Source organism: Dryobates pubescens, chromosome 17 (genome assembly GCF_014839835.1).
Source record: "Dryobates pubescens isolate bDryPub1 chromosome 17, bDryPub1.pri, whole genome shotgun sequence".
Taxonomy (NCBI): domain Eukaryota; kingdom Metazoa; phylum Chordata; class Aves; order Piciformes; family Picidae; genus Dryobates; species Dryobates pubescens.
Window position 1 is genome coordinate 18486854 of NC_071628.1, and position 24943 is coordinate 18511796.

Genomic DNA, 24943 nt, shown 5'->3' on the forward strand with positions numbered 1-24943 from the left:
AATGAGGATGTCTGGGGAAAATGTGTGTAAATAAAAAGTGAAATTTCAAACTACTGTAATAAAGATTTACAGCTATCAAAATGTAGTCTGCATTATAACAACTTTGTGGGGATTCCTGGTTTGGGGTTTGAGGATTCTTGGTTTGTTCAGTCAGGTTTTTTAAAAAACCATGTAGTGGGTTAAAGGGCTACATTCTACCCTGAGCTACATAATGTGTAGATTCTGACAGCAGCTTTCTAAGTGCATATAAAAGCATATCTGGGCCCTTGAGTCAGCCATAAAAAATTAAATTATATTGCATATATAGAGCTGGAAGTGCATTTCTCACTCAATCTGAAATATTTCCCAATTGGTGGCAGATGTACATTACTTGAAGATGAAGACTATTACATAATGCTTGAGAAAAAGGAATCTGAAAAGGTCGCAGTTTATAACAATAATTGCATTACATCTGAAACAGATTAACTATAGTGGGGCACCTATTCTCAACATACAGTTTTGACTTTTTTTTTTTCCTTTTTTTCTTCATAATGAATTATGAGTATGACTTCAGATTGCTGCATTAAGCTTGTAAAGAAGGCAACAGCTTTAAGGAAAGGACTCTTTCTCCATTAACAAGTGCACAGGGCTACTTGTAGCAGCAAAATCATGTTCAGCTTTGCTCTGTTGACAGACATCTCAGCAATTGGAAAATGATGCCATTTAACACACAGAGATCCAATCTCAACCTCAGGACATTTTTTTTTTTTTAAATCCTGGCTAGAAGGAAAAAGTAAAGAGATAAATTGATCTCAAGTTATCCTTGCCCTAAAAGTTGTAAGTGAGAGGAAGTACACACTAAACACATCCATGGCTAATTCTTACCTGTACACCATGCTGGTGAGATGGATTCCTTTCCACTCCTAGCTTTAGGCACCCATAGTGTCAATATGTGACTTTGTTGTACCCTAACACACTGTGATTGCTGTACAGGCATACACACAGGGTGATTCTCTGACCTAATTTGGCTATCAATCTTCAAAAGAGTTACCCTTCTTTATTATCCCCCCCCCAAAATGCCCACTTCATTAGACAATACGGGGCATTTTGGAGAACTAACTCAGATGCACATACCTACTGTGCAAACACCTCTGTACTGTTAGATGAATCCTGCATGAGATGACTACTCCACATTCTGTAATTTGGATGAGGAGGAGGTATCAATATTGCATACCTGAAGACAAGTAGTATTAGAACACCCTATGGAAAGTGAAACACAATAATGCTTATCAACCTTGGAAACCTGCCCCTTCCCTTCTAATGCTTTTCAGACAACTCAGAAAAGGAAATCAAACAAAAACAGGTAACACAGACCTTACTCGCTTGTTTGCAAGGAAAGTGGCTGGAGCTCAATGACCACTACAGAGTAACAGGATCAGAAGAGCTGTAAGTTAGACTTGAGTGAGCAAACTAGGTAAACACCTTCTACCACAGTACTTAATGTTGTTGGACTTAAGACATAAAATAATGCTGCTGAGCACATGCATATTATCCACCATGGCCTAAACCATCATTTACAGTAAATACTTGAAGCAGTCCCAAAACCCGTACAGTGGTTTACTCATTCATCTGGTTTCCAGGCATCACAAGTCTCTCAGAACAGGTTTCTCCTATCTTCTGCTTTTTCCCAGTCTATATTATGCATTTTCTTAATTTGCCCATTAATCACCTATCACACAAACAGTATTTCCATACTCCTTCACTCAGCCCAAACAGCAGCTCCCACTTGCTCTTCAGGACTTACGCTTCCAGAGACAAGATGTGCTCAGGATACCACTGGGGTTTTTTCACATTTCTGCCAGAACTCTTTAGTGTCATTGGCAGACACATAACCTCCACATAAGGATCAAGGGGAAATCTGATGTAGGCACCAGAATATACCCTCCCTTCCTTGTCAAATCTAAATTAAAGGGCACTAGTCACTCTAGGAGAGAGTAATTCTATAATTTAGGTTAGAAACTAGCAGTCTTATCTGGCATAGAACAATTCTGTACATTAGCCTGTCTGAGGGACATACAGTCGACAGCCAATTTTTATTTTTTGTTCTATGTCATATATATAGCTATTACTGTATTATTTAAAGCAACTGACTAAGTAAGGGCCAAAGTATTCCCCTCAAAATAATTCCTTTAGTGTATATTATAATGCCACAGTTTTGATTATGTAGTATAACAATGATACTAGCAGCAATGTTGTTCTTTTAATTTTAGGAATATTGTTCTTTTTGTCTTTAGAAGCCCACAAATTTGATTCTGCTTCTTTGGTAAGACTGTTATTTGCACTGTACAACTACTTCAAATCACACAATACTGATCACACATTTGTCATCACCAAGCAGAAAGTAAACAAAAAATCTGGCACTACTTTTACTTTTCACAAATTCTGAATAAATTGATTTAGAAGTAAAAGGTTACACAGGAAACGCTCTGAGAGTCATTTAAATCTCTGCATCCGTTCATTGCCACTTCCAGTGAGCCAAGGACAGACATGTAGACTACACCTGTGGGACTCCCTAGTCTGCTCTAGCTAACTTAAGCAATTAAGTTTGAGAGTATTTCACACACCACAAAAAAAACCCACCACAAAACCCTCCAGTCATGGTACCTCATAAGGCATGGCTGGGCTAGCAGCTCCCTTTACCAAAATACTAGTTGCAACAGGGGCTCCTTCCCCAGCAACTACTAGATAATGCCTCTTTAATATTCAGAATTGGTAGTACTGCTAGCTCATAATCTTAGCTTATTTTCAGCAACTGGCTAAAGTTACTTGTCAAATTTCTACACAAACATGTCTTCCAAGAGACTGACACTTAATTTCATCTAGACAGAAGGAAGTCTGTTAGGACAGCAATGAGCAAATCTGAATTTCATTACCTTATCACAAAGTTTACTCACAACTAAAAACCCTTGTTTACAAATGAAGTATAAGATATGTAAGGAGCAAACCTATGGGTGAGAGACTTGAGAGGGCTAGAGCACAAGTAGCACAGAGGAGAAAAGCAAAATAGTAAACCAAAGTTACTCCAACACAAGGCACAAATAAAACAGTTTATTAATTCTTAGTGGAGGGAGATCTCCGTTCCATTACACTTTCAACAGACAAAGCATACAAGTTAGTAAAATAATAATCTACTGGAACATTATTTTTATTAGTCTGATACCCCTCTACTCCACTCTGGTGAGACCCCACCTGGAGTACTGTGTCCAGTTCTGGAGCCCCTATTACAGGAAGGACCTGGACATGCTGGAACGTGTCCAGAGAAGGGTCATGAGGATGATTAGAGGGCTGGAGCACCTCTCCTATGAGGACAGACTGAGGGAGTTGGGGCTGTTCAGTCTGGAGAAGAGAAGGCTCCAAGGAGACCTTATTGTGGCCTTCCAGTATTGGAAAGGGGCCTACGAGAAAGCTGGAGAGAGACTTTTTAGGGTGTCAGGTAGTGATAGGCCTAAGGGGAATGGAGCAGAACTAGAAATGGGTAGATTCAGATTGGATGTTAGGAAGAAGTTCTTCACCATGAGGGTGGTGAGACACTGGAAGAGGTTGCCCAGGAAGGTGGTTCAAGCCTGGAAGTTTCTAAGGCCAAGCTGGATGTGGCTCTGAGCAACCTGAGCTAGCGTGAGTTGTCCCTGCCCATGGCATGGGGGTTGGAACTAGGTGATCCTTGAGGTCCCTTCCAACCCTGACAATTCTATGACTGTCAGTATTTATCTTACTAAGACAAAAATCAGCACTTCCTCAAACTCTTTCCCAGCTGTTTATCTTTCAGCAGCAATACTTCAGTCCATCAATTTAGCAATTTATGAGCATACCTACATCTGCTCTCGATGTTCACTACATCAATTTTCTGGAAAAAAATAATCATCTCTTGTTTCCATTAATTGGTCATTACAACATGTTGATCCCAGCAGTTCATCATTTGTTACAATTCCATCAATTAAAAGAAAAAAAAAAAATCAGCCTGGGAGATGATCTCTGCTAATGGGACACCACATTCCCTGAACTTACTCTTATCTACAGCCTTCCTTTCCCATTTTAGAGTTGCCTGAGAATGCTTTGAATGAAGCCTTCACATTCAGGATGCTTTACTGGCTGGCTAATTACACCACCATTCCAGCTTGGAAACTCCATCTTCTTAACTGGTACTCAATCTCAAATTTAGAAAATCTTACTGATGCCAATTATGAAACAGCTTATATTGAAATGGGTGAGAGTTCCCAAATCACACTGACCCACAAGGCCGAGATGAATTTTCCTAATGAAAAGCAAATACACACTAGGCAGATGTTCATTTTTCCTCTGAAGATGCACCTTTCCTCTAGGAATATAAGTATTTCACTCAAATTTTCGTATCCAACAGATCCCACCATCTTCATGCTGGAAAGAGAGTTCTTTAGAAACCTGCTTAGCTGAGAAATGAAAGCTTAAACAGATTGCCAGTTCAAATAAATACAAGTGTATTTTTAGAAATAATTCTTGTGTTAGAAAAGTGACTCCCATGCCCACTTGGGTGTGATAAATGCTAACAGCAAAACCTCTTCTACTTCTCTCCACCACACAGAAAAGAATGAAAGAAATCAATGTTGTTTCACTGCAGATTTAACACATAATAACCCACGCTAGCAAGATTCAAACAGAAAGAAGCTTCCCTAGTCTCTTGGAAAGCAGTACAATCTACTTCAAAAGGACAAGGCGCATGTATTGAGGAGGTAAGGAAACAGAATTTCAAGAGAGATTTCTAGTCCTAAAATGGACATTAGTGATCTCAGGAAAGATGCAAAAATTAGAGACTGTCAACAAAAACCTAACCATTTTTTAAAGGCTGAATATAAAAAGGGTTTTCAATGTAACTGACAAGACCAAGATGAATCAAGCAGCTGAAAATCAATTGGCATAACAGTGAAGGGAATTAACGGAGGTTTACTACGTTATTAACAGGATTTGAGTGACACCTCAACACAGGTTTTTCACACTAAGGTTTGGTTGTTGGGGTTTTTTTTCCCTCTTATTTGGGCTAGTTTCTGGAAGAAAAGCTCCAATTCAAACCTACTGCTAAATTTGGTCTCTGAAGTATGTGGTACATCATGCACAGTGCAACATTCAGTCATGGTAATCGCTGCTTTGGGTTTTGTTAAGAGAAAAATCCATAACCCACTGATGGTTGGGCTTCCATCTCTCCTCCGGCTTCAAGGGAACACAAACTTCCTGTTCTCCCAAGGCAGAGAGCTGGCTTTATACCTCTTCCAAATTTGTATATCTAAGCTAAATTTAGAACCAGTAAGGAGGCAGCAGAAACCTGTATGGGTTTGGGAAACTTTTAGTTTGGATGTCCCAGAAGAATCTCAGCATTAGGCCTCTGGCAGAGAATCCATCTGTATCGATCACTGCAAGCAAATCTGCCTCTCTTTTGTTAGAGGATACTTTCTCCCTTCTCACCAAGCACCCAGGATACACCATTCTGAATATACTAAAACCTTATTTGCCAGATTTTCCCAATAAAAAAGAAGATTCATAAAGGGCTAATAATTTCTTCTTTGGTTCTCTCTTCCCTGTGCTAGCATGTTTCTGAACTCTTCTAGTTACTTCTTTTGTTAGAACACTTCTATAGTCGAACATTTTTCAACTCTGAAGTCTGTCAAACACAGGATTTCCCAGTGCTCTCTGAACATACAAACCAAACAACCTTGTTTCTTTGGCTAAAGCAAATGGCAGTGACCTGTCTTCCCTTTGCTGGAAAATTCACTCTAATACAAGTTCAGACTTTAACTACCAACCAGCCTTCCTGACCAGCTTTAACAATTACCTGCCTCAGCAAGATACTGTTAATAAAAAGCTGAAAGGATGACTAACAATATTTTGGATATCTCCAGCTCCTGAAAGCGCCTTTGGATAAAACTTGCCCTTAATCCTTCTCTGTAATACAACCACATATTAGCCACCTAAAGTTACATAACATACTGCATTTCAATTCTTTTCACATCTCAGGTCTGAAACTCCAGTTCACATTAAACAGTCTTTGATGGTTGATACCATCAACTTATGTTGAGCAAGCACCTGCAGTATAAGCTCAGAAGAAGCAGCCATCAAACCAGAGCCCTCCTGATGCCCTTTCGTCCGCTAGCACTGCAGAGCCATGAGATACTCACTCTTGCTAATACCTGCTCCTGGCTATAATATGTCAGGCATAGTCACACTGACTGCAGTCACCTCACACATACTATGGCTGAACTTGGCAAAGGGGATGTGGAAGAACAAATATATGTTTTTCCCTGAACCCAAAGGAGAAGGACATTCCAAAGAAAGGGGATTTTTAAGACCAATCCTTTTCTATTTCCAAGTACAAATTTCATCAGATAGACTAAATCACATGAAACACTGCTACCAAGGAATTCAGATGGAGTTTATTTGCTGCTTTTATGATCTTTTTGCAAGATTTTTCCCCTTGTTAATTCAGTGGGCACAGTAAGAACTCTTACCCGAGAAAATTAACGGAATTAGCTTTTTGCAGTGAAAAAAAACATATAACACAAATGTTTCAGAACTCTGTCCCACTCCTGACCTCAGTAACTCTGTACCTCAGTAACTCTGTGGACATCAGTATCCAGATGAACAAATGTGATATTCAAGAAGACACATCACACCCGCATTACATCCTTCCAGTTCCACCAGGTGGAAGGAATTTGAAGGAATGGACACCTTCCCATTTGGAATATTCATGAGCAAATTTCATTAGCGACAGAAAACAAATTTAGAACCGCATCTGCGCCACTGAAATTATTTTTCTTCCAAATTGTCCTTAAGGAAAACATGAAAAGGCTACCTATTATGGCAGTGCCTTGAACAGTTTGTTTTTAGAAACCTCTCCAGTGTGAGAAGCCTACCTGACTCTGCAAAACTGAATGACTGCCACATGACTATTAACTGTACATTAGATGGCAAATTACAAATAAAATGTAACCTCTGAAAGGAGGCAAGTAGGCTGCTTGGCCCTTAGTAAAAGGCTGGAAGTCATGCAGAACAGCTTCTTAAAATGATTTAAATCTCAAGTATTTTTAAAATTCAAATTACCTTATTCAAAAGGTATTAAAAATTTCAAATGCCTTAACTTTAAGAGAGCTCAATTATTCACTATGCGTTCTTGGTTTCTGTCTGCAGCTTTTTCTTCTCACTAATGTCCACCAGCTACAGGCCTCTGTGCATAAAACACACTGGGAAACTATGAAAAAGAAACACAAATCAAAAGCAGTATGGTTACAGAAAAAAATAAAACCATCATTTTATTGGAAAACAGTGATGTAGCAATATTTACTTTTCTAGAGAAATATAACACAGAAATGTTAGCATTACACAAAATCTTCAACTGCTAGCACTTAAACCTACATGCGGCTGCAAAAATCAGACACTACATGATACACACTAAAAACGCCTTTCTCTGTGATGTTCTGGTCAAGATATGCTGGAAAAAATGATCACAACAGATCAGATTTTAGACCAAAAGAAAGAATATTGCTTCCCCACCACCATTTATCTCTTTCTTTAAAAGTTTTAACACATAACATACTGCAACACCTTTTTGTAGAAGGACACAGAACCGTAGTGCACAGTTTGCAAGGGGATCTGAAGCCTTCCACAGAAATTAAACCATGTAACTGCTCTGGGCGGTAGTCGTATAATTGCTGCATGATCAGGGCTAACCAGAGAGAGATCCACACAAGATTGTTAAGCACTGCCTATACAGCAGAGCCTCTGCTAATGCAGCTCTGAAAAAAAGCTGCTCTTCTTCCCAGCCCCCACCAGCTCCAGCACGACAAACTACAGCTTGACAGAGAGAAATTTTTAAGAAAATAAAAATAAATTCTGCTGCCATTGCTACTCTATTCCCTCAAACATAGGAAGGATAGCATAGCTGCTGGCATAGCTGCGTCCACAGCAGTAGTTCAGACGGCCCTATCAGTGACAGAGTGTGAATTTTCCATTTCCTGTGCCATCAAAACACACAGGTATCCCAGGGACACATGCTTGCATAAAGCTAGTTTTATGAAAGGACACCTGGAGCAGATGCTGGAGAAGAAGGGGAAAACTATTTAGGCACAGTTGCTGCCTCCCCCTCCAACACTGAGCAGGAAAAATGCCAGACTTCTGCCTACTCCTTCCTTCTGTAGGAAGTAAATGCCTAAGTTCAACCTTGAAGTACCTTCTTTGGCATTTCAATGGCCTGGTGCAGATAACTTACTTCATGGGCAGGGAAATAATGAGACAAGTCTCTTCAATCTCCTGTGTTTCTTTGTCCTCACACTCAGCACATTTCAGCCTAAACCTCCATACAGCATAGTCCATCAGCATTTCCATGACTTCCCAACCCTGATCAAGATCTAAAGAAGCCCCAAGGGGCAACATTAATGGAGGAGGACTTTTCATGAGGGTGTCTAGCAACAGGACTAGGGGGAATGAGGGAGAGCAGGTTTAGACTGGATCTTAGGAAGACATTCTTCAGTACAAGGCTGAGACTGGTGAGACTTTGGAACAGGTTGCCCAGTGTGGTTGTGGATGCCCCCTCCCTGAAGGTGTTTAAGGCCAGACAGCATAAGTCTAGTTGAGAGGCATCTCTGCCCATGGCAGGCAGGTTGATTTAGATGACATCTGAGGTCCCTTCCAACCTAATCCAATCTATGATTCAATGTAGCAATACACTATCTTGTTTCTTATTTCCATATAGAGAAATAAGAGACATGAATGAGAAAGCTACAGAAGTAGGAACTGTGTCCAGAAGTGCAATACTCACTCTGAGATCATACCATTACTTTGCCTCCTCCCAAATACATACTACAATAACATGTGATGCCTATTGCTCAAACACAGTAAGATACTCCTTTTATCTTAAGCACATGTTGTGTCCACAATTATTTCATTACAGCTTAGGATGTTTTATGTGGCAAATAGAACACAGGTAGAAGAGTGGTTATCCCATAAAGTATCTTGGAACATTGTGACAAGATTAGAGTAAGCTGACAGAAATAAAATACTGCTGTAACTAAAATATATCCTACCCATAAGGGCAGAGGAACTGATACACAAGACAGGAATTCAAGGGACAAGGTAACATGAATCCTCAATTTCGTATGTACCTCTCAAAGCCATTACTTGACAACTTTTTAAAGCAATTTCTCTGGCAAAGAGAAAGTATCTGATATAAGCCTCTAACATGATGTTTAGTAGTTTTTCAAACAGCCCAAATTCTGTCCAAGAACTGTCTACCAGAAAGTAAACGCAGCCCTTCAGTCACTGACAGGGTTTTGAAGAAGAAACTGCACAGCTGCCTAGGAAGTTAATTACAAAAGACAACAAAACCCAGTATTTTGGTAGTAACTAACAATCCAAAGCTCTTCCCCTTGATTCAAGGCATCAGAGAAAACAATATAAACCTTTTCAAAGGAAGCCTGGAACTTATCTCACCATTTAGGTTACAAAACACATTTGCTTCATAAAGCCTCCTCACAGCATCCCACTGATAGACCAAAACCTTTTTTTTTTTTTCTTTTCCCCTTTAAAAAAAAAAAAATATTATTTACACTGCTCCTGGACCATAAAAACAGGCTTTCAGTTTAATCTGCTTAACACACTGTGGGAAAGGGTTTCTAATTTCACAGCACTGAGATAAGACAAATAATTCATATAACACATTAGCTCAACATCTATGGCTAAAGCATTTAGTCAGAGCTCATTGGAAACAATGGGGTGCTGAAGCAAATCGGTGAGAGGCAACTGTTTGAGACCACACCATGAACTAAAATACATTTTATTACATTCCATAGTAAAGACAAGATCACAGAATAGTAATATATGAATTGTCCAGAGGCAATAAGGCAGTAAATCCCCCTCCCTTCAACAGACACTTCCACCACTGCTCTAGTCTTTTTCTAAATGTGTGTTTTTTTCAGGCCATTCTCCAAATCTTTCCTTTGTGCCTCTTCATTACACTTCTTCCTTAAGTGCCACATCTTTCTTTTACTGTTCATTACCCAAAACTACCCTGCTCCCCCTCTGGCTTCATTTACTTCCTTTCTGAGTTTGTTTTTACATTTTCTATTGCTGCCTTTCCAGAGCCCAGTTTGCTTCCAGTGTGCATTCTGCTGTGTGCAGAGAAAAGCAATGCAACAAAATATTTTCAGTATATTGGCACGAGTCCCTACCTCGCCACTTGTGATCATTTGCTCTCAAATCCCTAAAGACATTCTGCTTTGAACCTCTGCTGTGGCAAAGAAAAGAAAGGATATGTGGAAGAAATTCAGAGGAGACTTGCCAATTGCAGAGATTTTTGACAAGCTATTTCTACAGTCTCTAAACTGGGATGAAAACAAGAGGAAGGTGGACTTGGGAACACCAGTCAGCCATTTCAGCACATAGCTAGAACAGAGAAGCCCAACACTGGGACTAAACACAGTCTGCTAAATGGAAGCTTCTGGCTATCTGTAAATCTAGCTCCTCCACTGATCCTGGCTTCGTCCAGTCTCTTTTATCCTCATGCCCTCTAAGGTGAATGCTGAATGGAGAGCGTTCTTTGGAGAACTGAAACCAAAGATTTTAGTGACAGAACTCCTTAAGCCTGTTTCTAAGAGATGCAAGCACTGCTGTGGAAAGTTAATGACTTGCTAGCATTTTGGAAGGGTTTTACTCTCCCTTTAAAAAAAAAAATAAATTATCTTCCTTTATTCTTCTGCATAGCCTTGGGTATTACACTAATAGTGACACTAGACCATCTCTGGGACACTGCTGACCTGGAATGGCAATTTTGGTGCAGTATTATGCTGGGAAGAAAAAAGAAAATAAATTTTCCAAAAAAGAGGGAAAAAAAAAAAGAAGAAGAAAAAAAGGAGAAAAAAAAGAATGAAAAAAGGAGAAAAAAAGAAGAAGAAAGGGAGAAAAAAAGGAGAAAAAAAAAGAGAAAAAAAGGAGAAAAAATAAGAAAAACAGGAGAAAAAAAGAAGAAGGAAAAAATAAAAGGCAACTTCTCATGAACTACAGCCAGGAGTCTTTAAGAAGACAAGAAGTGATACAGAGCAATTTACCCAGAAAACAACAAATGGAAGAGAATTCATTTATGGTCAAACCCTGTCAGAAGCAACCAAGACAGCATGAACATATTTGCTACAACCAGTCAAAATCAAGAGAGATATATACCAATCCAAAAGGTCACCTCAACAGTCAGATTTCTAGATTTTCTACAGTTAAGCCCCTACAATTTGTTCCATTTTCTTTCTCCATCAGGAAACAGAAAAGGCTTTTTTTTTTTCTTTGATTGTTATAGGAATACAGCTAGGATTTTAACAATCACAAAATAAAACTTTTAAGTAATCACAGCAAGCACATTCCACATAGAGCAGCAAACAAGTGCAACTGAGGGTCTGTACACAAAGAAATTCTTGCTCATCTCCTAACAAATATCCATTCAGTTCATTCAGCTCTTAGGCAAAGTTCTTTTCATTGGTATGAGAATTTAGTATTTTTCTTATATTCTTAATCACAGTGCAGTTTTTGAGTACTAGCAGTCCTCCCTTAATCTTTACTACACATACTCCTGCTCTGTACAGCAAAGTAGTATCACTGATACCAATCATTCATGATGCTTAATATTAAACACACACACAAACTGTCACAGGAGCAAGTCTTCTGCCAGGAGAGCAGTACTCTTCTAATAGCCAAGGGTAGCTTCCATGCTGCTAACATATGAGTGACCTTAATCTGATCTCTTGCAGATTCATGTTCATGAAAAGCAGATTACTTCAGTTTTTAGAAATACACCTAATTTTAGAAGAAAATATAGAATATTACAAATGCCAAGAGTGATGAACGGCAATGAAGTCTGTAGAAATCATTTCCCAGTTTGGTTTTTAAAGACTCTCAAAGCATAAAGCCTGGCTGGCCATTGACAGATGGGCAAAAATGCTTAGAGACAACATCACTGGGTATTCATCCATTATTCCTACAAGCATCAACCCTGAAAAAAACTGGCTTTTGTGCTTTTGCTAACAGACTTTACTTTTGTGTGTATCATCTCAGAAAGAATTGGGCAAACGTCAGACATTAACAGTTCAGAATGTAATTCATCAGAATTTTTAAAAGCCCTCTCTGCAACAACCAAACAACCCAGAAAAACACAAACGACTAACAGACCTTCTCCGTAAGATTACACAGACAATGCATAACACAGGGAAACAGGTGGGGTTTGATATGCCCTAGTTTCATTTGAGATTGGTTTTTTTTAATACACAAAGGATTTAGAATATGTTTTACAGTGACACTTTTTGACTTCAAGTACAGTATTAACAAATCTGTATTTTAGCTCATCTTCTCCAATTTGGAGACTTCTTTCAAAGGCATTTTTTAAACGTTTTACCATTCTGCCCTCAGTTAACAGATGTAATGCAGCACATCCCTCTAGCTGATTTACATTTGCTACGGACTTTGCCGGTCATCTGTCAGTTCATAAAAAGGCATTTTTCCCCCCACCTCTACCTTGAACTATGACAAGAAATCTTACTTTAAAGTACTCTCACACTTCCATGACAGAAAGAAAATAAAACTTACAATCTGTATTTCACAAGCCTTGGCCTTGGTTTTATTCTTGACTGCATCTAACAGACCTCACTGCAGTGCCTAAACAGTCAAGTCAAGCTCTACTAATACATAATTTAAGTCCTCCCCACAGTGTCTACAGTTTTGCATGTATCTCTACTTCAGAAGTATGTGGCATACACTTCTACGTAACTAGGGGGGAAAACTGCTCTCATACGTGAAGAGCTGGCAACGGTATTGGATGCATACATGAAAGCGCTAGTGACAAATGGTCTACCACTGTTTTGGTCTGGGGTTTTGTTGGGCTTTTTTCCCCATTTTGTATTCTTTCAGCCATTTTTTTAAAGTCAGCTGCAGCCTTCTTGGCCACTTATGTACCACCCGTCACACAAATCACCTCTTTGGATGAGCACATTTTTTCTAAGGATTTTCTTGCGAGTGATAAAATAGGTTTGGGGGGGTTCTCTATTCAGCCTCCTAGGAATTCAGGAGTTTATTACCATCACTGTTGTAAATTAAACACTTCCAATCCATTTGAACAGTTGCAGAACTAAAGCACACAGACATACTGTCAATTAATGCTGTAAATATCCCACATTCTGTACAGAACTAAGCATTTAAAAAGAACAGCAGCACCACAGTTTTTCACTCCGTGATCACTACACCTGCCTCATTAATCTCATGTACCCATGTGAGGTAAATACATAGTACAACTATAAACTAGAAATCAATAAAACCTTTGAAAATGTTTAATTTGATTCTACAAGGGAGGTTATCATAATCCAACTCCGCTTTCTCACATTCTGCTAGCAATTTCTCTCAGCTCAGTTTTAACTGCTAACTTTGTTCTCCATCTCGCTATCTATCATGCTGTTATAATGCCAGCTCAAACGCTGTTTGTAACAGCACAGCAATTTCTCAAAGTTGCCAGCCTCATAGCGTGTTCTGTTAGAAGTGCATAGAAATTATTAGATTAAATTACAAATGAAAGACTCTGTAGTTGGTCATGATTACTGGAACATTTATGTACATTCAGTTGATCATGAATTTTAACTTTTGTTCCTTTATAGATCTTCTGTTTATAATCTCTTTTGCTAGATTATATGGGAGGTGGAATTGAAATCGACTGGTAAAGAGCATGCTCCCCAATATCCTCAAAAGAAAACTGTGACACCCACCACCCCCATCCCCTACTGCCTTAGCATCAACAGATCCCCCACAACCACTTTTAAATCCTCTGTTAACATTTCACACACAGCAGCACACCTCACTATTCAAAGAACACAACTGAACAAGAATCTACGCTACAAAGCAAGACCTACAACATTCCAGTTGTCCCCCCTGGTTTGTAAGATTTCACATACCAGCATGGGAGCAAACAATTAATACATCTAGAAATACCCAAAGGAAACACTGATCATACCACAACTGGTGACAACAACAGGGTAAGCAGCAGGATCTTCGATTATCTAACTGCTGGGGGGTATCATTTTCAGGAAGGCATTTCAAACCAATTTCTTGACCATACACTGACACTGAAAATATCCAGTAATTTCCAACAGGAATAGAGCTGTTTGACCCAATTCCAATGCAGATAATTATATTATCTGTACCTAAACTCCCTCTGAGTGTTTCAATCAGGTATGATATTCTTTACTTTGTTCTGATCTGCTTAGCATGGCCGAGCACCATTAAACTGCTGTCAGATTCCACATAAGACGTGGCTGCATTTCAGTAATAAGCAAAATGGTTCCAAATAGCGTTTAAAATACCTGGGGATCCTTCCAAATGAGCAATGCAGTGAGGCTAACCTGCAAGATCAAATCACTGTCAAATGAGCCCCACAATTTCTTTATAGAAGTACACACCCTAATACATTCAGTCTCTGAAGAGCTCAGTTGTTGTCAAGAATGAAACATACCTTGATGAGACTTCAGATATGACTATGAAGAATAACTCACAACCTTTATAATGTTTAATTCAAGAAACTGGACAATTAACTCCTCATGATGTACAGCCCGAGCTATTCTCATGTTTCTACCAGGACAGATCATCTACAGCAGATATGCTGAAGTGCTAACCGATGAATCAGAGAACAGAGCTCAGTGTATTAGTTCAACTATCACAAAAGACAATACTAGCCTCTCCCTCATGAGAGATTTTATAACCAACACTTAAAGAAGCTAACAAACTAACTGATCATGAATGCACTTAGCAAGGAGTGAGAAGCAGCTTTCTAATCATCAAAACAACAAAAGTATAGAAGAGTCTCCTATCATAACACTGGGGCCAAAAAAGCTATGAAACTTTAGCATGAGGTTTGATTCATTTATGACATGAATTGTATCAACCACAGACCTACTGACGGTAGAGGACTTAAACTCTGCATGGCTCATCTCCACATATCTACAAGAACTTGTGCAGGTAAAGAGACATGAAATGTCTCCCAGACATGATTATACACAACCTTAAAGCTAACAGCTCTGTAAAACAGATATCCTTAAGTGACTATCAGGGCTAAAAAGACTGCCTCAGTAGAAGAGAAAATTCGCAGAAACCTGCCTGTGAAGTGTGGAAGCTTCCATACACCCAGAAGTTTCTCCAACACCTTACTTTTAAGAACTACCACTTCTACAAAACCACAAAAAGTCAGAAAACTGCAGAATCTCCCTAGCAAGCTCAGGTCCAGGTGTAAGTGCACTGTGACAGAGAAAGAAGTTCAGCTGCACCCGATAAGCCGACACTGCTTTCCCCCCTACAACATCCTGCCCTAAGGAACTGAGATGACATGAAGTCTTTGATGGCACAGGAGCCTAGAGCTAAAACGTCTGGGATGGACAGACAGCTGAGGCAGTGACAATTGCCTGGCAGTCCAGAAATGGAAGGCCCTAAATCAAGTGTATTGTTCCGTTTTGACAGCTCCCTCTAAACTACCTGGGCCCAGCATTCCCCTCTCCCCTTCTCTGCCTTTCACAACCAGGAGACAGCCCCTTTGCCTCATGTTTAGAAGCAAGGAAGCACGGCACCCAGACTTGCCAGTGCATTTAGATACACCCCCAATTTTAATTATTTACATTTTTGTATCTCTTCCTACAATTGTCACTGAAATCATGCTCTTAAAAATATTCCATCAGGAAATTAATCACCTGTTCATGAACTAATTAAAAGAGTGATATAGACATGATAGCAATTTAAAATCATATTCTTCCCCCCCCGCCCCGCTCTTTTTTACTGGGATAGCTCTCAGATTAAATCTACTGAGATCAAATGAGTAATTCCAAGTTTATCCCCGCTCACATTTGTGTAGTTTAGAGAAAAAAAAAAAAAACAAAAACAAAAACAGAAAAAAAAAAATAATCAGACAACCTTCCAAAGCTGAAAATGCCCTTTCCATTCAAACACAGCGCTACACCCCAAACTGAAACTGTCACATAGCCTGTGAACTCCAAAACAAAACATGCTCTTTTTCAGCAAAAATACAGCATTTGGATGAATGATAACAGTATTTACATACTTGTTTATGAGCTCCTGAGAGCTTTCTCAAGCAAATAAGAGAGTAGGTTATAGTTTATTAAAATAAGAGAACTGCATTGTTCCTAAGAGAACAACTTACTGCTATTATTGTTCCTATGCTACAAACATTTTACACAATGTTGTCATTTAAAGGATTCATGGCACATATTGTTTACCAAAATAGAACTAAATCAGTGGTGCATGCAGAATAGCCCTCAACTACAACAAAGGCAACCCAAAGAATCTACAGAAAACATCTGAACTCATAAAATTCAAAGAGTCCTCCTGGAAACCACACATGAGATTTTGTATCATGACAATTCTCTGTGGAATAGTCCAAACCCAGAAATGGAGAAAAATCTTGCAATAAAGGATATTTTTGAAGTACACCGTGAACCTACCGATGTCACAACTAATGAGGACATCCCTACTTGTGGAGCACCACCCAAATTACAACAAAACACAAAAAGCAAGACTCCCCCAAACTATCAAGTAGAGAAAGGATCAGGCTGAATAGGTGACATAATGATCTATTTCAAAGGCTTCTGGAAAACAGCAAATACACTCCCCACCTTAACAGCAAGAAAACAATACCACACAGCCCCAGAGCTGCAGTTGTCTATTAAACAAAAAAATCATCATAAAAATATTTACACACGGTGATTTTACTAGCTGCCTTTAAATGTTTTTCTATAAGACATTCTGTCTTCATTGACCTGCCACTGAGACCAAGAGCTTGGTTTGAAAAAAACCACAGCATTATTTAAATCAGATTAAAAAGCTTTTTATATACTTTTCTTTTTTAATGGTATGACAGTTCTCTATTGAAATGTAGTTTATGCAATTGTGACTATGAAGGGAACCAGTAGAACATTAAGCCTTAGACTGCAGCTTGGGGAGAAGTCCATGGATGTCAAAGCCTACAAAGTGAAATAAATGGCACTTAGCAGTCACAATCCAGGGTCACAACTGGTTAGTGAAGCATTTATTCTACTAACCATGGCAAACCACAAACCCTTGTTGCAGAAAACACACAGACTGAACCTGCTGGACAGTGACTGCTCTTAAGAAAAACTTAACTATTAGCATTAGCAGTAAAAATACCTTTTGGGGGGGAAACTCAGGCTTTTTACGCATTTTCCACTTTTTTCCATGTGTGGTGTTAATTTTCCAGCTATCAGTTTTCACATCAGACTGCAGGCAATTTGCTGAAATGCGCCCATGTACGCTGGCACGCTCCCATACACTATGTACGTCAGGTAATACTTCTGCTTTTGAAAGGTGTTTCAGATAAATTCAGGAAACGGGTTTTCAGTTACACAACACAAACAGCATAACCTTAGTGTAACAAAAATTATAATAATTAAAAAATCAACCTGGACCTGGCACTCCAAACGCGTATGCGTACCAAGGAACAGGATATATCGAAATGCTACCATTACAACAGGTTAAGAATTTATTCCACAGCAAACTTTCCCTGCTTCATCAACAGCCCCTTCCTCAATTTTGTTTCATTCATTCCCCACATAAAGTGCTTTTCAGCACCTGAAAAACAAAGGACAGGAAACAAGTATTTCTATTTTTTAAATAGGTTTGCTAAATCAAAAAATGAGGATTTAAAAAGCCATACAGGTGTGTGTATGTATGTGTACATACATCTAAGTATCTATTTATCTGTATCAGTCCTCCATACAGAATACAGGAGAGTCCAGATCTGCCAGTTCACAATACATTGCAGAATTGTGACCCGAACAGGTAGATTGTTGAACTCAATACACAGCTGAACATATAGGCTTGTAAAGTACCTGTTCTACAAATATTTTCACCTATACTGGTCACGCATTAAGGTCACACTGCTGCCCTAAGAAAGAAAAGATGACATCCAAGAAAAAGAAGAAATCAAATTCAACAGCTTTAAAAACAAAAACAAACCAACAAACAAAAAACCCACACCACAACCAAGCGACCTACAAATCTATAGGGACATCTAACACCCAATCCAGCAAGTCCTGATTTCAAGGAGGCCAAAATGTTACTATTATCATGTTTTCCTGCATCATTCTGTATCTTCAGGTTTTAACTATTAGAAAGGCATAATCAGATGGTGTGTTGTGTGTAGGTCAATTTATTTCCAATACGCTAATTTATGCAACATTAGCACAGAAAGCCAGCTCCAATTCTCTTACTGTTTGCACTCTAGGAGTAGACTTGTATTTTCTGCCAACTCCATTACATCATCCGAAAAAACCCAAACATTTCTTTTTTTTTTTTCAAATCGCTGCCACCCTCCTTTTCCTTCGCCCCTCTTCCCTCTCAGCTCCTTCAAAACCAGAAGCCAGTTAACACCGTGAGCTTTATTTCACTTTAAGGACCGCAGCGCCCGGGCTCCGAGCGCTCGCTATTGTGCAGCACACGGATGCCTCCATCACTGACCTTCGCTTTTCGCTCAGGCTGTTACATAACCCAGCGCCGGCTGCGTGCGGCGAGTGAGAGCCGGGGCGAGTGGCCGCCTGTGCCTGCGTGTGCCTGCTGGGGCTCGCCCCCTCCCCCTCCTTATTTAATCCCGGGGGAGGAGGGACATATGGGTCAGCAGGTTAGCAGTGCCAAAGCCTAAACAATTCGGGACCGCCAAGAAAACACCCTCACCACTAGAGCCGCCTGCTCTTCCCAGCCGCCTCCCCCCTCTCCTTTTCGCATCGGTACAGGAACGACAGCGGAGTGTTACATAATTTATGGGATCCCAAAGTTACCCCCTCCCCGAGCCCGCCGGAGCCGGCTGCCGGCTCCCTGCCGCCGGCCCCGCTCCCCGGCAGCACCATCTGCCCGCGCCGCCGGAGCCCTCGGCCGGGAGAGCCGGGGTGGCGGGGGCAGGGGGAACGTTGTGTAACACCCGCCAACTACGGCCGCTCCGCAAACATCCAGAAAACTCCCCGACAAATTAAGGAAATTTTCTCCAGTGTTTCTGATTAACCTCGTTACATAAGGCGCTTGCATTCCAAATCCATTCTCGCAAGCTCTAAATATACCCCGCGCAGCCAAGTGCTCCCTGCACACACGCCCGTGGCCACTCGGCCTTCTCCGGCCGAGCCCGCTCCTCCTCGCCTCGGCATCCGCCTAACTGCGCGCTCCCTGCTCGCAAATCGCCTCTAATTAAATGTTTCGGCGTGTGTCATCTCGATGGCTCTTACTGTACGCGGATTCCCTGAGTGGGAAGCTGCCTGGGAAGAGGGGGTGTGGCCAAAAGGGGAAAAATACTGTAAAACACAAGCCAACACATGATCAGCCATATTCAACCTACAACCCAAAATCCCTCCGTCCGAGGAGAGACAGTCTCCCCACCGCCAGCGGCTGGGCATCGCCGCCCCAGCCCCGGCGGCGACTGCCGAGGGGGCTGCCGCTCCCGCCGGGCACGTACTTTTCTCCGCCCATCGTTTTTTTTTCAACAGCCGTGTGTATTATTACATCGCGTTATGGAATTAATTTTTACCCATCACCGAGTGATTTTACCGAGCGAAGCCTCTCCAGCGCGCTCCCCCTCCTGTAGGAGCAACGCTTCATAAATTATTTACAAGTAATTAAAGCGGCAGCCTCCTCCCCCTCGCACGTCTCGGCAAACTCCGGCGGTTTGAAGCCGGCGCCCCTCGCCGTGCCCGCGGCAGGAGCAGAGCAGGGGCGAGCGCTCCCGGCCCGCTCCGCGCCGCCGGGGCGATTGGGCACCACCGAACCCTAAACTTCCACCTTCAGAGCTGACCCGCACAGCTAATGCACGCAGTCTGAGGCAGGAGAGGGCTGGACAATTAGCGACAGAAAAAGGGGACTCGTGTGTGCTGGGTTTTTATTCGGCGGCCGGGGGAAGCAGTAAGAGATAATAAACGGCAGCAGAGAGAGCCCCTGCAAAGTTGTGCACCTTCAAGAAACAACAGCAGCTACAAGATCATCCGCTCCACGAGGAATTAATTTTAAGATACACTTAAATGAATTAAGGGAAAGCAGCGCTCAAGAGAGTGAGTAAGTCACCCGCAAACCGCACATCTCCTGTTTAATCACAGATCCCCCATTCACAACAAGCCACAGCACACCAGTTGAGAAACTGTCAAAAGGAGACAGACGAGGGGGAGAAGGGGGGGAGGAAGGACACTGCAGCTTTAAAAGTTTGTTCCCTTGAATCCCAATACTCCTGCTGTTGCTTTATATATTTATAAAATTATGTAATTTCAGGGGCACAGTACCCATCCGGATAACACAGGCAACAAACGAGAGAGACCGGAAAGCACCAAACACCGCTCAATATTTTCATTGCATTTGTCCCCCCTCCTGCAGCAATTAAAAGAAGCTATAAAAGTTTGCAAGGTTTTGCAGGCTGTAGAAGCGTGGCTTGTTTGCGTGCGCGGCTTCAGCAAGCACCAGCAATAAACCAAGGGATTAAATTGCTGCATTTCCCTGTTCTCTCTTACCCCCCTCTTCCTATTCCCACCCACCCCTCGATCCCACTCCCCCGGCCCCCTCCCCCTTCCCCAAGTCTCTACCTCTGCTGCTGCTGCTGGAGTAGCTCTGCCTGCGGACGGGAGCCGGCGCATCGCTTTTCCGGGCAGGCTCCAGGTTCACCGGGGTGTCCCTGGCGCCGGCGGCCGCCTCGGAGACGCTGCTGCCCGGCTCACTGGCTGCTGGATCGGGGGCTGCCGGAGCGGACTCCATGTTTTTCCCAATGTAGATCGCTTGGAGATGGCGAGCTCCTACACTCCCTCTATCTTCTGTTTCCAGCGCAACTCTATGGTAGGGAAGCAGAAGGGAGAGCGCGAGCGTGATCCAGATGGGATGTGAGCTTGCCTGGCTGTGACCACAGGCAGCGCTAGCGAGAGCTGCACACCCCCCCGCCCCCGCACCCCCCGCGCTCCGCCGCCAGCCCCGCGCCCCGCATCGCCGCCCTCCGGCACGGCCCCAGGGCGCGGACCCCGGTCGCCTGCCGCGGCGTGGCTGCGGGACAACTGCAGGACGGGCTGGGCCTGGCGGGCGCCCCGGAGGTGGCGGCGGTGGCGAAGCCCCCGCATCCCCCCAGCGGGGCCCCGGGAAGAGAAGATGCTGCCATCGCCCTGGGAAGGCCGCCCGACCTCCGGCTGGGCTGGGACCCGCGGCGCGGCGCGACGCGCCTGTGGGGCCCCGCCAACAAGGGCACCGGGCCCACGAGGAGCTTCGGGCTCCAGCCCGAGCACTGGTGGGAAGAGCTGCTAAGCTGCCTTTCCCCCCATGAGTGGTTCAGATGAAGCTGCACGAGGAGGTGCCAGCTGTATTGTCACAAGACCCACACGTTTAGCCACCATGCAGCCAGAGAAGGCAATATTTCAGACAATATCCCTCCTTCAATAAAGTACACTTGGACATAGAACAAAAGGTGGTGGGCAAGGTGCCAGAAAACCTCTGGCTCTGGTCTGACTTCTGCAAGCACTTGTGCAGTTCAGTTTCAGTGACGGTCAACTCCTTGTCCATCACCTGGGTTTAAAACTAAGTAACACCCTCCACAAGCAGTGTGCTGAAGAACACATCCCTCTTGTATAACAGAGGCCATGTTAGATGCAGTCCTACTGCTTCCAGCACAGAAGGTACTAAAGCTGCCTGCTTCCACTGTTCTCCCTGGCTATGAGGCCTGAGTAGCCCCAATGATAGCAGTACAAGCTTTCTTCAAAGGGCAATGGGGCACATGCAAGCAGCTGATATGCTACCTTCTGCTGACCAGGACTGCTGCTATGGCTTTCAGGTGCTGGTACCTGATGAAATGAATAAGTAAATCCTGAACAAATTATGCAGTCTAATCGCCAGTACTGCACTGCTCGGACACAAAGAATGGCTGCTCACAAACAGCAGTGAAACGTACCATGAGTCCTATTTGCCCCAGGAGCTTGTCCACGAATCGTATTACATCTTGCACTGCTGACAATTCTTTTAGTGGATGGGTAGAGTCTTGGGTCTGTTAATGTGGAAGTCCTGAAGTTTCAGTTATCCGTCTCTGAAAACCACTCAACAGTTCCAATGAACGGTTGACCACCTACATCTGAGAGGGATGGGCAGAGGCTACAGAAGACAGAGGCACATTAAAAATTATTCTGTAGTTATACAGAATGCAAATAAATCTGAGGAGGTCAGAGCTGGACTTACAGGCCTTGCCTATTGAGTAAAGCAGTGCTTACTCCTGGCAATTAAGTACTCAGTTACAGCAGGCCTGGAAGCCCTCGGGTATGGACACAAAAGGCTACAAGGTTTTTCACCAGTGACAACTGAAAACATCTCAAGCCTTGACAGAAGCTGTTCCTAGACTTTAGACTTGAAGAGGGAGGCAGGAGTGCAGTTTTCTCCCTGTGCCTCATCATGAAGCTGTGGGGAGCCCTGATGTCACACATGCTGGCAGTGACAGGTTCACAGTCTTTTAGCACAGGCTTGCCACAATCTGCAGAGGGCAGTGAGGTGGTTCTTCTCTGATACACATTTGGTGGATTAGAGTTGCCATTTCCTGCAAACCCTCTCCCTTTACTTTTCATTAATTGGCAGCCTCCAAATAGAAGCAGGAATTACATGAGCTGTGGAAACTGAACTGCCTGTTATCCTGAGAGAAAGCTTATCCCTCTCCCTTCAGATCAGAGTTTAAGCAGGCTGACCAGGCAACGTGTGTTGGGAAACTTGCCCGGCTAATAAAAAAAAAAGACTTCATTCCTCAAAGCTGCCAGATCACTGCCTTTCACCAGCACTAGGAACAATTGGACTACTCGCCACAGTAAGGTTTATTCACATGAGTGTCTTGCAGGACTGTTTTTACTATTGCAGATACTTCAAATTATCAGGGACTGTGTGGTAGCTTTTTCCTCTTCTTTTATCCACTAAAGGCTGCTGAGATTTAGTACACCTACCTTAACTATATAATTGTTATTCAGGGTATCTTTTCCCTCCTTTCTAAAACTAAACTATTTTTCATTTTACTTTTGTAGAAGAGAAGGAAGAAGAAAGTGAGACACTGAAGGCTGTAATAGTACAACATAACAGTAGAGCTTTGTTTTTCGTAAGAAATGGGGGAGAGACGGGGAAGGGAACAATCACAGAGGACTAAACACAAGTGCCTAGAACATCTACATCTATAGAGAAGAAAAAGATTTTATGTTGCTTAACAACATCTGTCATAAGTCACCAGCAGTCAGGACAAGCTAAAGCAGAACAGACCTATAGCATGATTGCAGAAACGCGTCTAAGAGTTTTCACAGCACCTACACAAGCAAAGAGACAAAGCAGCTTAGCCCTTCTGCAAAGAGAGAGGGTGCCCAAAAAACCTGAAAGCACCATGAGGAGAGAAAAAAAAAACTAAAAAAAAAAAGAGTGACAGTTCACTTGAGCTTTATAGTAGAAGAAAATCATCATGACTTTCGTCAAGCTCCTTCTTTATGAAGCTGTTCTGCCAAGACATCCTGGGCACAGAAAAGGTCTTCCTCGTTCTTGGATAATTTTTTAAAAAATTTTATTTATTTTTTTAAAAATTTCTAGCTTCCAACCCATACCAAAATGGTTCATTAACTTTGTTCACTAAGCTTGTTTGAACATGTGAGATGGCATTAGCAGCAAAGACAGGTATGCTGAAAAACTTGAGGAGAAGTATTTGGTTAGATTTAAATAGGGCTTTAGAAATTGCTGCAAATGTTACCTGGAACTGAAATAACAGTAAGAGGGACAAGTATCACCAAACATTCCCTGATGATTTGATTGATTCCATGCAGATAAAAGAATATTTAATTTAAAAAAAAAATCACTCAAATCTTGAGTGGTTCTGGGATACACAAGATATTAAGATCATACTGACACTTTCAGAGCACTGACACAGCAACACTTGCATGGTACAGACAACATACACAGAGCACACAGAGAAGGAAATCATAGGTCACAGTACAGCCCCATTTCACCACAGTGTTCATAGATTTTGAATATGAGTGGGTCAGTCTGTCTTCTACATATATAACTAATACAGCTGCTGAAATACTCCATTTCAGAAAGAAAGCCAAGGTATGTTCCTGACTCAGGAAATATACAATCGCCTGCATTTCCTTCTGTGGATCTGGGCTATGGTGAACTCTGGCCACACCATGAACATGTCAAAGTGGGCTGTCAAGCCTTCCTAGGAAGCTTTGTTAGCTGCAATCTAGCAGACATCAATAGCATCTTGCTGCAGAACTAAGTAACCATGAGGGCAAAAGCTTAGGTAATAGCACACACCAAAAGCTAGGGAGATGTTTTGATGCTGGCGGCATTTCCTGTCTTAGGTGTTCCCTTATGACATTTCCCCAAGTTCTTTGGTTAAAGCTACTTCTGCACAAGTTGCCAGGGCTAAGGTGTATTTGCTTCCATTGGACACATTCCCCTGTTGGTAATTTTGATATCTTTGCAAGAAAAGGAGAAACCATAAGGTCATAGGCTGAGAACATTAATTCAGAAAAGCTAATTTCAGGCTCATGCAAGTAATAGGGCATCCACTGGGTCTTCAGCCAAGTCAGCTAGTACAATTCTGATGTACTCATGCTTGTAGATTAATCTTGAAAGAAGACTAAGTCATATGGTTACAAAGAATAGATACATAGTTTGTGGCATATCTTTCAGTAGTTTAAAATAGTTAAATTTTGCAGTAATAATAAATACATGCAACCTATAATAACTGAAAGCAACTTTCTCAGAGTTGTGCACCTCATTAAGCTTCAGCAAAAACAGGCAGACAAGTAAACTACATGTATAGAACCTGAATTCATTACTGCCAAATTTTCAGCTTCATTAATTAAATTAAATACTACTTCAACAG

At 41.9% G+C, this 24943-nt stretch overlaps 1 protein-coding gene across 2 annotated transcripts in view; it reads right to left on the reverse strand.

Moving 5' to 3' along the window:
* The window catches only part of RORA (RAR related orphan receptor A), a 361957-nt gene extending 341013 nt beyond the window's left edge, over nt 1-20944 (reverse strand). For both annotated transcript variants that reach the window (XM_054169268.1, XM_054169266.1), the window contains exon 1: nt 20649-20944. In XM_054169268.1, coding sequence (XP_054025243.1) covers nt 20649-20817 — 169 coding nt within the window. In that variant the 5' untranslated portion in view covers nt 20818-20944. The remainder of the gene's footprint in view (nt 1-20648) is intronic.
* Between the last annotated feature and the right edge of the window lie 3999 nt (nt 20945-24943).